Consider the following 16,164-nt stretch of genomic DNA (forward strand, 5'->3'; position numbering starts at 1 on the left):
GAACAAGCCATGAGCACACTGAGAAGTGTGGTGAGGTGTTAAGCAATATACATAGATTTCCAAGATGACGTGGTTAGTGGGATGTTAGCATATTTTTTAAGTAAGTTGCAGATGTAAAATATCATATGAAATTGTGCAGAATGCTTTATCCAAAATTTATTTTGAACAATTAATTCAGGAGCCCACTTTAAGTGCAAAAACATAGTTGATCTCTTAGCAAAAAATAATCCTGATCAAATAGGAAGCATTATGACAGATACAGGGATTAGTAACCACGAGGTCATTGTAATGAGACTGAATCCCATAACATTCAAACCCACCAAAGATAATTGCAAAATATATCTATTTAAAAAAGCAGACAATAATTCAGTTGATGCCTTCCTAAGACTAGCCTCTATTCCTTCTGAAGTATGTAAGTGCATACCTGGTGTGGCTAAAATTCAAAGAAACAGTATTGACAGTAACGGGGAGATTTATAACAAATAACTTAATAAGAAAAAGAATTGGTCCCTCATGGTATACAAAACAGGTTGGAACACTGTTACAGAAACAATGAAAAAAACTTGCCAAATTTAAAAGACTGCGAAGTCCCCAAATTGGCATGTGGTATCCACCACAGTTGAACCTCTTCACCAAGCAGTGGTGTGCTATTACGTGCGGCTGAGATAATGCGATGTCCAGTATGCCATGTCATTTTGTTACCCATAAAAGTAAGGCGTCCTATGCAGAAGAAATGATCAAGGACGTGACCATCCGGGCTACGTTCAACAGGAATTTCCAGCATTAGGCACTCCAACTCAGAGACCCATCATTAGGCAATGGTTTAGACTTAGTACAATGCTTCAAAGTATCCTGAGCAGCAGGCTAGCAACTAGAGCCATGGAACAACTTAGCAGCTGCTAATGTAAACACATCCGAGCCAGCAGCCAATGATTACACTAATGGAAATTTACATGCAGCAACAGTACACGTGGGATGCTGTAAAATTAACCAACAATGTCCTCCATGCCGCTTAAGCTGATCAAACTAGTCCTGGGTACCAAAAAGATTGCTATCTTATTTTAAAAAAACATCAGTGTGAAGACTGGCCTGGCAGATGAGCTTATTACCAACACTTTTCTTCCAATGGCCATTTAGCTTCTATATGTTGTAAGTCCCTCCAGGCAAGAAAGTCTCCTGCCCAACAGATGGATGTTAATCTGGTGGCCACTGTAGACCATCAAGAGACCTCCAATAAGCTTTTCGTAGAAGTGCAAATTGCAGAGAAACGAGTTCAATTACCAGTAGACACTGGCACAACTGTGAGCATTCTGAATTACAGTAAATATTTGAAACTTAAGAATCATGAAAGAAGGTTGTATACATGAAAGAACCCTGGAGATACTAAAAGGTATCAGATAGATCATATAATGGTAAGACAGAGATTTAGGAACCAGGTTTTAAATTGTAAGACATTTCCAGGGGCAGATGTGGACTCTGACCACAATCTATTGGTTATGACCTGTAGATTAAAACTGAAGAAACTGCAAAAAGGTGGGAATTTAGGGAGATGGGACCTGGATAAACTGAAAGAACCAGAAGTTGTACAGAGTTTCAGAGAGAGCATAACGGAACAATTGACAGGAATGGGGGAAATAAATACAGTAGAAGAAGAATGGGTAGCTTTGAGGGATGAAGTAGTGAAGGCAGCAGAGGATCAAGTAGGTAAAAAGATGAGGGCTAGTAGAAATCCTTGGGTAACAGAAGAAATATTGAATTTAATTGATGAAAGGAGAAAATATAAAAATGCAGTAAATGAAGCAGGCAAAAAGGAATACAAACATCTCAAAAATGAGATCGACAGGAAGTGCAAAATGGCTAAGCAGGTATGGCTAGAGGACAAATGTAAGCATGTAGAGGCTTATCTTACTAGGGGTAAGATAGATACTGCCTACAGGAAAATTAAAGAGACCTTTGGAGATAAGAGAACCACTTGTATGAACATCAAGAGCTTAGATGGAAACCCAGTTCTAAGCAAAGAAGGGAAAGCAGAAAGGTGGAAGGAGTATATAGAGGGTCTATACAGGGGCGATGTACTTGAGGACAATATTATGGAAATGGGAGAGGATGTAGATGAAGATGAAATGGGAGATATGATACTGCGTGAAGAGTTTGACAGAGCACTGAAAGACCTGAGTCGGAACAAGGCCCCCGGAGTAGACAACATTCCATTGGAACTACTGATGGCCTTGGGAGAGCCAGTCCTGACAAAACTCTACCATCTGGTGAGCAAGATGTATGAAACAGGCGAAATACCCTCAGACTTCAAGAAGAAAATAATAATTCCAATCCCAAAGAAAGCAAGAGTTGACAGATGTGAAAATTACCGAACAATCAGTTTAATAAGCCACAGCTGCAAAATTCTAACACGAATTCTTTACAGACGAATGGAAAAACTAGTAGAAGCCGACCTCGGGGAAGATCAGTTTGGATTCCGTAGAAACACTGTAACACGTGAGGCAATACTGACCTTACGACTTATCTTAGAAGAAAGATTAAAGAAAGGCAAACCTACGTTTCTAGCATTTGTAGACTTAGAGAAAGCTTTTGACAATGTTGACTGGAATACTCTCTTTCAAATTCTAAAGGTGGCAGGGGTAAAATACAGGGAGCGAAAGGCTATTTACAATTTGTACAGAAAGCAGATGGCAGTTATAAGAGTCGAGGGACATGAAAGGGAAGCAGTGGTTGGGAAGGGAGTGAGACAGGGTTGTAGCCTCTCCCCGATGTTATTCAATCTGTATATTGAGCAAGCAGTAAAGGAAACAAAAGAAAAATTCGGAGTAGGTATTAAAATCCATGGAGAAGAAATAAAAACAATGAGGTTCGCCGATGACATTGTAATTCTGTCAGAGACAGCAAAGGACTTGGAAGAGCAGTTGAACAGAATGGACAGTGTCTTGAAAGGACGATATAAGATGAACATCAACAAAAGCAAAACGAGGATAATGGAATGTAATCGAATTATGTCGGGTGATGCTGAGGGTATTAGATTAGGAAATGAGACACTTAAAGTAGTAAAGGAGTTTTGCTATTTGGGGAGCAAAATAACTGATGATGGTCGAAGTAGAGAGGATATAAAATGTAGACTGGCAATGGCAATGAAAGCGTTTCTGAAGAGAAATTTGTTAACATCGAGTATAGATTTAAGTGTCATGAAGTCATTTCTGAAAGTATTTGTATGGAGTGTAGCCATGTATGGAAGTGAAACATGGACAATAAATAGTTTAGACAAGAAGAGAATAGAAGCTTTCGAAATGTGGTGCTACAGAAGAATGCTGAAGATTAGATGGGTAGATCACATAACTAATGAGGAAGTATTGAATAGGATTGGGGAGAAGAGAAGTTTGTGGCACAACTTGACCAGAAGAAGGGATCGGTTGGTAGGACATGTTCTGAGGCATCAAGGGATCACCAATTTAGTATTGGAGGGCAGCGTGGAGGGTAAAAATCGTAGAGGGAGACCTAGAGATGAATACACTAAGCAGATTCAGAAGGATGTAGGTTGCAGTAGGTACTGGGAGATGAAGAAGCTTGCACAGGATAGAGTAGCATTGAGAGCTGCATCAAACCAGTCTCAGGACTGAAGACCACAACAACAACATTTGAAACTTGGAGCTCCTCGCTTGCAAGAAACAAAGCGATGCCTACTGGCGTATAATAAACATACCATTCCAGTGCGTGGTCAAGTCAAACTGCCAACGACGTATCATAATATCATCTGCCACATTACCTTCTTATTTGTTAACAGTGATTCCGCTGAGAACTTGTTTGGACTGGACTCTTTTTCTGAAATTTGGATTTTCAACAGACGATTCTGTGAATTTGGTATCTGAAGATGTTCCGTACTTGGACCTAGAGACACTTTGCCAGGATTATGAGGACCTGTTCACCCCAGAACTCAACACCGCAAAGGATTTTTAGGTGTACATCACACTGAAACACAATGCATGGCCTCATTACTTTCAAGCCGGCACTGTTCTGTTAGCTCTCAGAGAGCAAGTAAAGAAAGAATTGAATAAAAATCTCTCGGTGTACATGCCGCGTCAAATCAGGATAAAACTCCAAGCTTTCGACCACTACCTCCATGGTCGTCGTCAGGGCTAAAACTGACTGTCGTGAACTAGCGAGGTTCCCCCTTTTATATGCAAAGGACGGCTTCTGATTGGCTGGAATACGTCATAGCAACAGCGATATGGCGCGTAGTGAAGTGGTGCCCTCTACTTCAATAGATGTAGTTTCTATCCCACGTTGCTTGCAGCGCCATCCCTTGAAGCAGGAGGTAAAGTTTTTCTCAGCGATTTTTCTTTATCCAGTGCACTGGATAAAGAAAAATCGCTGAGAAAAACTTCCCGCACTTTACCTCCTGATTCAAGGGATGGCGCTGCAAGCAACACGGGATAGAAACTACATCTATGGAAGTAGAGGGCACCACTTCACCACGCGCCATATTGCTGTTGCTATGACGTATTCCAGCCAATCAGAAGCCGTCCTTTGCATATAAAAGTGGGAACCTCGCTAGTTCACGACAGTCAGTTATAGCCCTGACGATGACCATGGAGGTAGTGGTCGAAAGCTTGGAGTTTTATCCTGATTTGACGCGGCATGTAAACCGAGAGATTTTTATTCAAGAAATAAGTCGCGAAAGACTTCGTAGCCATAAAGAAAGAATTGGATTGCCTAACTACAATTGGAGTTTTAGAACCTATTGCTTCTAGTCGATGGACTACCCCATTAGTCATAGTCTGACAGGCGTCAGTGAATATCTGACTGTGCAGCGATTTTAAAGTAACTGTCAATGCCCAATCAGAGATTGAGACATATCCCATTCCTAAACTGGAAGAATTAATGTCAAAATTAAAAAGTGGAAACTACTTCTCTAAAATAGACCTAGCAGATGTATCCTCCAACTTCCCCTCAATGCAGAATCTCAACAGTTTCATACACTTTACACGCTGCATGGGCTTTATCATTTGAAATGCTTAATGTTTAGTATAGCAACTGCTCCCACCATTTTTCAATGGTTTTTGGAAAAATTAGTACTCAAAGTGGATGCATGCATTAACTATTTAGATGACATCATTGTAACATGGAAAACCATGGAGGAACACCTTCGCAATCTGAAATCTTTATTCAGCTTCTTAAGGGAAGCTGTCCTAAAATGCAGAAAAGAAAAATGTTTTTTCCAGCCGGAGATTGGGTACCTCAGCCACATCATTTCCAGCTCAGGCATTCATTCATCCAATGGATAAACATGTCGAAGACATATAAACAAATGCTTCACAATGCTTGAGTGGCTTCATTCCTTTCTAGGGAAAGTATTGTACTATCAGAAGTTCTTACCGACAGAAGCAACAGAAACCATTCCCTTGTCCCAGTTAAATTCAAAAAATTAGTGCCTTTCTAGTGGACATCAGGTCACGAACGTGCCTTCCACCGGTTGAAATCCCGAGTGTTGACGGTTCCAGGCCTTGCACATCTTGATCCAACAAAGCCTACAGCTATTGCAATAGATGCATCTGATACAGGAGACCGAGCAGTCCTGGCACACAGTGAGGCAGGTGGCTATGAGCACCCTGCAGCCTATGCATCAAAAACATTGACTGACATGCAATGCAGATACTCACCCCCCCCCCCCCCCAAAAAAAAAAAAAAAAAAAAAAAAAAAAAAAAAAAAAAAAAAAAAAAAAAAAAAAGAAGAAGAAGAAGAAGAAGAAGAAGAAGAAGAAGAAGAAGAAGAAAAGAAGAAGAAGAGGGAGAGGGGAGGGAGGGGGGGAAAGAGAGGGAGAGGGGGGGAGGGAGAGAGAGAGAGAGAGAGAGAGAGAGAGAGAGAGAGAGAGAGAGAGAGAGAGCACTGGCCATAAACTTCACATTAAAGAAATTCCAAGTTATTGTTTTCTGCAACACGACTGAGAATGCCAACACTGATGCCCTCTCCCGCCTTCCATGGGGACCCGATCCACAGTTCAACAAAGAAGATTTCCTGTGTTTTCACACCGATGAAGAAGCAGTAGCCAGCATAGATTCTCTTCCCAACACCAGCTCAAGGATCACAGATGCAACCGGTAATGATGAGGTACTCCAACAAGTCCAGAGTCACATACTTCATGGATGGCCTGAACAACAGCCTCCATAGGCTTCTGCAGCATTCTGTCAGTTATTTAATGCTCGCTATCAGCTCATGTGGATCGATGGAGTAATTCCACTCATTTCCGATGAGGGATATCCTGAAGTAGTCATTCATTATTCTTTATGCCAGCAACTATCCTGCAACTATTGCACCTAGGTCACTGGGTCCTGAACTAAACTCCTGACTCACTGGTTCACTTACTGGCTGGGCATGAACAAGGAGATTGAATGACATGTCTATCCTGCCAAAGCCAGCAGGCAGCCCCACGACATTCATTTGCTTCTTGGCCACCATGTGCTCACTCTTAGGAGCAGGTACAAATTGGTTTTGCAGGGCCAGTGTTTAACGTCATGTTCTTGATAGCGGTTGATGCTTACTTGAGATTTCCATACGTTGTACGATGCAATCTGTCAACCACCAATCCCATCAGAGCCTTAGAAAAAATTTTTGGGATTGGAGGTCTGCTACATGTGCTCGTAACTGACGATGGTCCCCAATTCCGTAACAAGGAGTTTCGTGCTTTTCGTGCCCAGCATGGCATTCGCCACATTCCAACGCACCCCCTTCCATCCACAATCTAATGGAGAAGCTGAGAGGATAGCCCACACTTTCAAATCTCACATGAAGAAATACCTCCACGATCACTCCATGGAAGCATCACTAACTTTTTATTTTGAGCAGTTGGAGGTCCACACCCATCAGAGACAAAGTTCAGCAGAACTTTTCCACAGACAGTAGCCCCGAACCCTCTTGAGCCTGCTCATGCCAACGCCACAGCCAGCACCACCACTGCCTGCTTCCAAGTTCTGCCCTGGGACCTTGGTGTGGGCGAAAGGATTTGGCCAGCAACCAGCCTGGATTCCGGGAACAATTGTCCAGCACGGGGGGTTGGAAGGTCTTCAGGGTCCACCTTCCACACAGGGTGGTTCTGCGACATGCTATCAACGTCGTCCCTAACTAGTTTCCCAACAGATTTTTTCATCCTCCTCCCACACCATCATTACCAGTCCCCTAATTCTCATCCTACCCCAAGCCACCCAGACAGTGTAACACCAGACTTATATATGCCTTTTATCCACAGCCAGCTGACCAATACCACACTCCAAGACCAGCGACTTACCCCAGACATTGCCTAGACCAGAGGCTGCCCTTCCCGGACTACGAGACGTTGCCTAATCAGCAACCATGGGCAATTCTGAATAAAGATGTAGACATCCCTCTGGCTCCTCCTGCTCCGCTACTGAGGTCCACACCATACAACCTTTGCCCCCTGCCAGGGCATTTTCGTCCATATGCTCCTCTGCCCCAAGTCACCAACAACGCTGAGGACTCAGAGGGGGATCCCTTGGATGTGGTGTCATTCGCAGTAGATGCTTCCTCAAGGGGGAAGGGGTGTGGTATCTACCACTATCAAATCTCCACACCGAATTATTTTGTATCAATGTTATGTCAATAAACTGTAGAACGGTGATATATTTATTGTGTAATTACTGGTTATAACACGGCAATTTTTTTACAGAAGCTCAAAATTTAGCTTGGACTTCAATGCGAAATGCTCTTAATAGTTTCCACACCAAAACTCAATATTGAATTCTATCAGAAAATTCAAAGATACCTGGAAAGTACATCAGCAGGAAGACACAATTATTACTTTCACTGTGCAATAGTGATGGTAATGTTACCGATGACAGTGCAAACTGAAGCAGTGTTACCAAGTACGGCTTTTCGAAATTCCTTCACAAAAGAAGGCAAATCAAATATTCCAGAATTTGAATCAAGAATTGCAGCCAATGTGATAAGTAGATATCCTCAGTGTAGTAAAGCAGCTTAAATTACTTAATAAAGGCAAGTCCACTGGTTCATACTGTATACCAATTAGATTCCTTTCAGGGTATGCTGATGCAATAGCTCCATACTCACAAATCCCATACAATTGCTATCTTGATGAAAGATTCATACCTAAAGGTTGGAAAGTTGCACAGGTCACATCAATACTCAAGCAAAATAACAGGTGTTATCTGCCGAAGTACAGATTCATATCACTGATAGCAATTTGCAGCAGGATTTTGGAACACATATTGTGTTTGAACATTATGAATTACTTCAAAGAAATAAATCTATTGACACATAGACAGCACAGATTCAGAAAATATCATTCTTGTGCAACGAAATTAGATCTACGTTCTCATGAAATGATGAGTGCTGTCTACAGAGGATCACAAATTGATTGACCGATTGATTGATATTTCTAGATTGCAGAAAGGCTTTTGACACCATTCCTCACAAGTGGTTTCTAATCTAATTGCGTGCCTATAGAATATAATCTCAGTTGTGTGACTGGATTTGTAATTTTCTGTCACAGGTCACAGTTTGTAGTAGCTGACAGAATATCATCAAGTAAAACAGAAGTGATATCATATGTTCGCCATGAAAGTATTATAGGCCCTCTGCTGTTTCTAATCTATATAAATGATTTAGGAGACAATAAGAGCAGCCATCTTATTGTAGATGATGCTGTCATTTACTATCTAGTAAAGTCATCAGAAGATCAAAACCAATGACAAATTGATTTTGACAAGATATCTGTATGGTGCAGAAACTGGCCATTGACCCTAAATAATGGAAAATGTGAGGTCATGCACATGAGTACTAACAGGAATCCTTTCAATTTCTGTTACTTGGTATATCACATAAATCTAAGCTGTCATTTCAAGTAAATACCTAGGAATAACAATTATGAAGAACTTAAATTGCAATGATCACGTAGATAATGTATAGTGGGAGATGAACCAAAGGCCACATTTTATTGGTATAATACATAAAAGATGCAACAAATGCACTAAAGAGACTGCCTACACTGTGCTTGTACATCCTCCGTTAGACTGTTGCCCTGCGGTATGGGATCCGTAACAGATACGACTGATGGAGGACATCAAAAAAATTTGAAGAAGAGCAGTTCATTTTCTATTATTGCAAAATATGGTAGAGAGTGTCATGGATACGATACGGGAGATGGGGTGGCAATCATTAAAACCAAGGCATTTTTTGTTGGTACAACATCTTCCCAGAAAATTTCAATCTCCAACTTTCTTCTGCAAATGTGAAAGTATTTTGTTGTCACCCACCTACATAGATAGAAATGATCATTGTAACAAAACAAGAGGAATCAAAGCTCACATGAAAAGATTTAAGTGTTCTTCTTTACTATGTACTGTTCAAGGGTAGAATGACAGAGAAATAAGAGTGAAAGTGTAAATTGTGGAGTACTATTGTAGATATAGTTGTACATTTTGTTATACATTATCATGAGAATTAATTGATTGTTAATTTTCAAGATGAAGATCTAACCTTTTAGTTGGAAGTGAAGATCTAATAGGGTAAATGAACATGGAGTCAGAGGGCTAAGCACTGCAGAGTAAAACCGCAGCCTCTGAACCTTGTGGTTCAAGCCAGTACTGAAAAAATGAAAATGTTTTGTGAATACTGTACATTGATGTCCACGCTTGTTGAGTTTTGTTGGTGCAGCACTGCAGGAGCCACAGGCAGCCAGTGAGGACACAATGGCTGCACACTGTTTACAATAAATCAGGTGCATCCAAGGTTCTCAGGTGTCCAGCTGGATTGAATCGTCGAAGTTCCACGATATTTTGGCAAATAACCGTTCCGCCATCATCAGGTGGTGCTGATGGAATGATCTGTCTGCGCTGTGTCCGTGGTATTTATGTCCGCGGGGTCCCGAGTCGTGCCCTGGTGCGGCCGGTCAGTGGAGTGCCGCGTGGGGGAGGGGTGGGGCTAGCTGCAGCCACGCCCGGTGGTAGTCGCACTTCATCTCCGTCCGCCGTGGCGGAAGGATCTCGCGTCCACTCGCGCTGTTGTTCTTTGATGGTGTTTAATAATGGTTTCCAGGCCTTGCTAAGGTGAAACCCAGTGTCCCTGTTGATGAGGTTATCCGTTACGCGAATTTCTATGGCCTCCTTGTAGATACTGTCCCAGTAGGCACTTTTGGCTGTCAGGGTTTTTGTCTCTTTGAATTTTGCTATGTGTCCGGTTTCAATGCAGTGTTCTGCTAGGGCTGAATGGCTGGGTTGGCGTAAGCAGGTGTGACGTTCGTGTTCCTTGCATCAGTCTTCGACCGTGCGAACTGTTTGGCCTATGTAGGATTTGCCACAGCCTCACGGGATTTTGTATACGCCCGCTTTCTTAAGGCCTACGTCATCTTTTGCCGTACCTAGTAGGTCACGAATCTTTGCTGGTGGTCAGAAGACTCTGTCAATCTTGTGTCGCCTTAACAGTCTCCCTATTTTTGACGACACGTTGCCAGCAAACGGCAGAAAGGCCAGAGCTTGCTTCTCTTCTTAGGATTGTTCTTCATCACAGTTCTTGCTGCACTTCTGTTGTCGGAAGGCCCTTTGGATTTGGCAGTTGTCATACCCATTCTTGCGGAACACGGTCTCAAGGTGTTTGAGTTCCGTTGGCAAGTTCTGTTCATCAGAGATCGAGTGTGCTCTATGTATCAAGGTGTTGAGCATTCCATTAAGCTGCGCTGGATGGTGGCAACTCGAGGCATGTAGGTACAGGTCAGTGTATGTCGGCTAGCGGTACACGCTGTGACCAGTGAGCCATCAGACCTACGTTCCACAAGGACATCAAGAAAGGGTAGTTTTCTATCTTTCTCAGTCTCCATGGTGAAAAGAATGTTACTGTGGACCGAATTTAGATGCTGTAGAAAAATCTGTAGCTGTTCCTGTCCATGTGGCTGGATGATGAACGTGTCATCCATGTAGCAAAAGAAGCACACAGGTTTCAGTTCGGCGGCTTCCAGTGCTTCCTCTTCGAAACTCTCCATGAAGAGGTTGGCCACCACTGGGGAGAGCAGGCTCCCCACGGCTACTCCGTCGGTCTGCTCGTAGTGGTGACCATTGAAGACAAAGTACGTAGATGTTAACACGTGCCTGAACAGTTGTGTCAGCTCAGGCCCAAATTTCTCACTGATTAAGTGGAGAGAATCTTCCAGCGGGACACGTGTGAATGAGACGACATTGAAGCTGACCATGATTTCGGATTCTTGTACTGTCATCTCCTTCAGGCGGCCAATGAAGTCTGTCGAGTTCCGGATATGGTGCGCACATTCGGATCCAGCTGGACACCTGAGAACCTTGGATACAGCACATTCGCCGAGAAAGCATCAGATCACAAATAACTCGGGTGTTTACGCACTGCAAAACAGACAAGACCCAATGCCACGAACCTGCCAGCACAGGGGGGGTCTTAAAGGAAGGGCAAGAGCATTGACACAAGACAGGTCTTCATTTATTGTTTACTTTCAAATATTTTCAATATTTTATGATAATATCTGTGATAAGGGACACCTGCCTTTCTCTTTAAGCTACACTCTGGCAGCGAAGCATTACTTCGGTTACTGAGAATCTGGTTTATGCACATGTGCAAACAACTGTAATAGGTATTATCAATAAATGCAAATCATCGGACTGAAATATTTCAAATTAATTACAAATTGAACAAGCCATTCAGTGTGAGCATATCATAAGGACAGCTATTAAGATAACATAAATGCAAGGAAACAGCTTTTTCTTACCAGATTTTTGCCTTTTATACGATGCTGAATTTGGTCTTCAATATATGCTTCCCAAAGCCAGGATGGCTTCTGAACCTTCAGAGCTAGTCTTTCACCATAATTATCAGTTGCACACAGTATTCGAGCATAAGAACCTTTTCCTATCTCTTTTATCACTTGATAAATATCATTATCTGAAAATCAGAGATGACAGTATTACAACAGAGAAAGAAAAGATAACATACATGTAGTCCGCTGCATGTTTACACTTAACTGCACAGTCTTGCGAAATTTTCAGATTCAGTTTTGAAATATGAATAATCGGCTTCGGCAGATAATGCTTCATTCTTGATTGATTCATGTCAATTCCAGGAAGAAAGTTAAAGATGGGTTTTATAAGAGCAGTAAAACATGTTCTTTGGAGAACAGTCCTTTCTTGTTTCTGTGTCTCCTAATGAAGGTTCCAAATCTAGTGTCTGTGACTGTTATTCAGTTCAGGCTCTGCCAGTCATATTTTCTCTCTTTTCAGTAGTCAGTATGTTAGGCACTTTTTGTTTCAAATAGGATAATATTAAAAGATATATTTCCATATGTCTAGCATAGCTGCCGTTTACATTTTTCTGAACAATATTTCAAAGGATAACCTACTTATCTTAATAAGCCTCTGTGAGAAATACTGTTAGATTTATCTGCCTTGTGCACTGCATTATCAGACTGAGCTCATCTAAGGTGAAGCACTTTAATTATATAGACATGTTAATGAGTATATGTTGAAATAAAGTGTCATGTCATTACATTAAAACCACTGTTACAGGGTGTTATACCACAACATGAGCCGCAGTTTTTGTCTTGTTTAACATATTTTAAGGTTATCTTTCCCAATGAGTTCATGCAATGGAACTGAATGGACCAGTATTAAGCTGTACATAAAAGATGTTCTGAAAAATTATCAGCTGAACTGATGAAAATATCCAAGCTACTGTGCAGTCGGTCATACATGTCTATCACAAAGAAATCAGTTTTTTCCGCATATTGTTCTCTTTCTTCTTTCCCTCTAATTGTGGGCAAAGCATTCAAGGAAGTGGTGTAGTAGCCTGAAAGTAGTGGCCCACCTGGACTGAAATGTATTCAGAGCCATGTAAGCTGGCAATAATAGACCAGCAAGTTTGTTTCATGAATTCTGTCGACCATTACCATGAAAAGGGTGCAGTAGTATGCAACTCACATATTTTAACATTTCGGTGAGATTGCAGAACCGACATAATCTCTAAAAAGGTAACAGCTGTAAAAAGGTAACAGAAGTATGCCAGTAAACGTGGTAATTTGTCACATCTAATATGTTCACCAAACATTGTGCTGAAACTTTTGACAAGAATTATTAGGACTAATGAACAGTTAGTTTTTGAAATAATGACTGTTAGGACCCAGTTGGACTGATAGACAAGACACTGAGTGGAATAAAAAATAGGACGTGAACTTTTATACTTTAGGAAACTTACCGATTTTAAGCGTAAATGGAAGCCTTATCCGAGGGGTAGGTTTGCATAGAACTTTTATCCAGCCTCCTTTATTTCTCTCTACAAAGCCAGAGTACTGTAAAAGCTGGCTGATCAAGACATCATCAAATGGATTTATGTCATCTCTGACGTCTCTATAGGAATGTCCTAGATATAATTCTCTGCTCTGAGAGTTATGCCGTTGCTCTGTAATAGGGCAGATATTTTGTACCTCACTGACAGCATGTGATTTATTAATATATGCTACATCCTTTAATGGATTCAGTAACTCTTTGCTTTCACTACTGACTGGATGTGATGTAAAATTTGCCTCTTGCTGAATTTCTTCTGCCATATTTCTTAGTTTTTTTTCTTCACTAGTTCTTGCATGAATTGGGGGATTTCCAATGCTATGAACAAGAGAGAGACATTTATATTACAATTTTATAAATGCACAAAACATAAATGTGTATAAATTTTGAGAACTACTAATAAATCTTGAATACTTATCTTACATATTTGAGGAAGCTCATCAGCTTGTACTACTGGCTACAAATCAAGGAGCCTCTACAGGCTGTTTCTCAAAGCTATTCTGGCCCATTTGCAGTGCATATTTTAAATAATTAGTGACACAGGCATGTGTTTTCATGGAACATATTAACACTACATGGAAAATATAAATTAAGAACTAATATAACTAACCTAATGAACACACACACAAAATCTACACAAATCACAGCCTACTACGCTGCACTGACAGATGGGAAACCTACTCCTAGTGTTCCTGTATGGAAGTTGGAGCGTACTTCTGGGAATGATCATCTCCCTCACCACAAGTGCTGCTCCCTCTTTAGTTTAAAAAATATTATGTATTTAAATTTTTGTTTGTTTGTAAGTAAATCTCTACAGTCGTGGTGCACACTGACATCCCTGCACCACAATACCACAGCTTGCTGGTAGAAGAGCTAAAATGAAATGGCAAAGTCAATTTCCATTCCATTAATAGCTGTGCCTCCAGTGGCGTGCTGTGGCTTTGTGTTGGGGGAATTTCAATGTGTGCCAAGTCAGCACGTTCATATCTGTAAACAGATGAAAATTAATTAGATCAAAAGGAAAATTGACATAAGAAAACAAACTAAGAAACAGAATTGTTAGTCAATACTCACAGGATGTGGAATATCAGCAGTGCCAAATATACAACACTATCCTAGCTTTCCTGTTTTGAGACTGTGGGGCGTAACAAACAGTTGGGTGCCTCTCATCTTTAGGTCTGAGAGACCTGCCCATCCTTTTTATCTTTCCCTAACCTGTCCCTCTGTCCTCCACAAGGAAGAAACTTTAGTTCCCAAAATGAGGATAGATTTGTGTACTTTTGTGTGTACCTATCTGCAGTGCAGGTATTACATCTACTGAAGATAAGTACAGATCAGCAATTCTGTCTCATAATTTAACAAAAAAATGATATATATATATATATATATATATATATATATATATAAAACAAAACTCTACCATATGGTAAGAAAGATTTATGAGAGAGGTGAAGTTCCCTCAGACTTCAAGAAGAATATAATAATTCCAATCCCAAAGAAAGCAGGTGTTGACAGATGTGAAAATTACCGAACTATCAGTTTAATAAGTCACAGCTGCAAAATACTAACACGAATTCTTTACAAACGAATGGAAAAACTGGTAGAAGCCGACCTTGGGGAAGATAAGTTTGGATTCCGTAGAAATGATGGGACACGTGAGGCAATACTGACCCCACGACTTATCATAGAAAATAGATTAAGGAAAGGCAAATCTACGTTTCTAGCATTTGTAGACCTAGAGAAAGCTTTTGACAATGTTGACTGGAATACTCTCTTTCAAATTCTGAAGGTGGTAGGGGTAAAATACAGGGAGTGAAAGGCTATTTACAATTTGTACAGAAACCAAATGGCAGTTATAAAGAGTCGAGGGGCATGAAAGGGAAGCAGTGGTTGGGAAGGGAGTGAGACAGGGTTGTACCCTCTCCCTGATGCTATTCAATCTGTATATTGAGCAAGCAGTAAAGCCGGCCGTGGTGGCCAAGCGGTTAAAGGCGCTACAGTCTGGAACCGCGCGGCCGCTACGGTCGCAGGTTCGAATCCTGCCTCGGGCATGGATGTGTGTGATGTCCTTAGGTTAGTTAGGTTTAAGTAGTTCTAAGTTCTAGGGGACTGATGACTTTAGAAGTTAAGTCCCATAGTGCTCAGAGCCATTTGAACCAAGCAGTAAAGGAAACAAAAGAAAAGTTCGGAGTAGGTATTAAAATCCATGGAGAAGAAATAAAAACTTTGAGGTTCGCCGATGACATTGTAATTCTGTCAGAGACAGCAAAGGACTTGGAAGAGCAGTTGAGCGGAATGGACAGTGTCTTGAAAGGAGGATACAAGATGAACATCAACAAAAGCAAAACGAGGATAATGGAATGTAGTTGAATTAAGTCGGGTGATGCTGAGGGTATTAAGATTAGGAAATGAGACACTTAAAGTAGTAAAGGAGTTTTGCTATTTGGGGAGCAAAATAACTGATGATGGTCGAAGTAGAGAGGATATAAAATGTAGACTGGTAATGGCAATGAAAGCGTTTCTGAAGAAGAGAAATTTGTTAACATCGAGTATAGATTTAAGTGTCATGAAGTCATTTCTGAAAGTATTTGTATGGAGTGTAGCCATGTATGGAAGTGAAACATGGACGATAAATAGTTTAGACAAGAAGAGAATAGAAGCTTTAGAAATGTGGTGCTACAGAAGAATGCACAAGATTAGATGGGTAGATCACATAACTAATGAGGAGGTATTGAATAGAACTGGGGAGGAGAGGAGTATGTGGCACAACTTGACAAAAAGAAGGGATCGGTTGGTAGGACATGTTCTGAGGCATCAAGGGATCACCAATTT

General features: G+C 41.1%; 1 protein-coding gene across 1 annotated transcript in view; it reads right to left on the reverse strand.

Annotated features, from left to right (window-relative positions):
- LOC126191184 (mitotic checkpoint serine/threonine-protein kinase BUB1-like) overlaps positions 1–16,164 on the reverse strand; it is a 249,309-nt gene that overhangs the window by 59,545 nt on the left and 173,600 nt on the right. The window contains exons 13-14 of the mRNA XM_049931959.1: positions 13,244–13,650; positions 11,766–11,938 (exon numbers count right to left, since the gene is read on the reverse strand). Of these exons, the coding sequence (XP_049787916.1) occupies positions 11,766–11,938; positions 13,244–13,650 (580 nt within the window). The remainder of the gene's footprint in view (positions 1–11,765; positions 11,939–13,243; positions 13,651–16,164) is intronic.

Source organism: Schistocerca cancellata, chromosome 6, assembly GCF_023864275.1.
Source record: "Schistocerca cancellata isolate TAMUIC-IGC-003103 chromosome 6, iqSchCanc2.1, whole genome shotgun sequence".
Classification (NCBI taxonomy): Eukaryota; Metazoa; Arthropoda; class Insecta; order Orthoptera; family Acrididae; genus Schistocerca; species Schistocerca cancellata.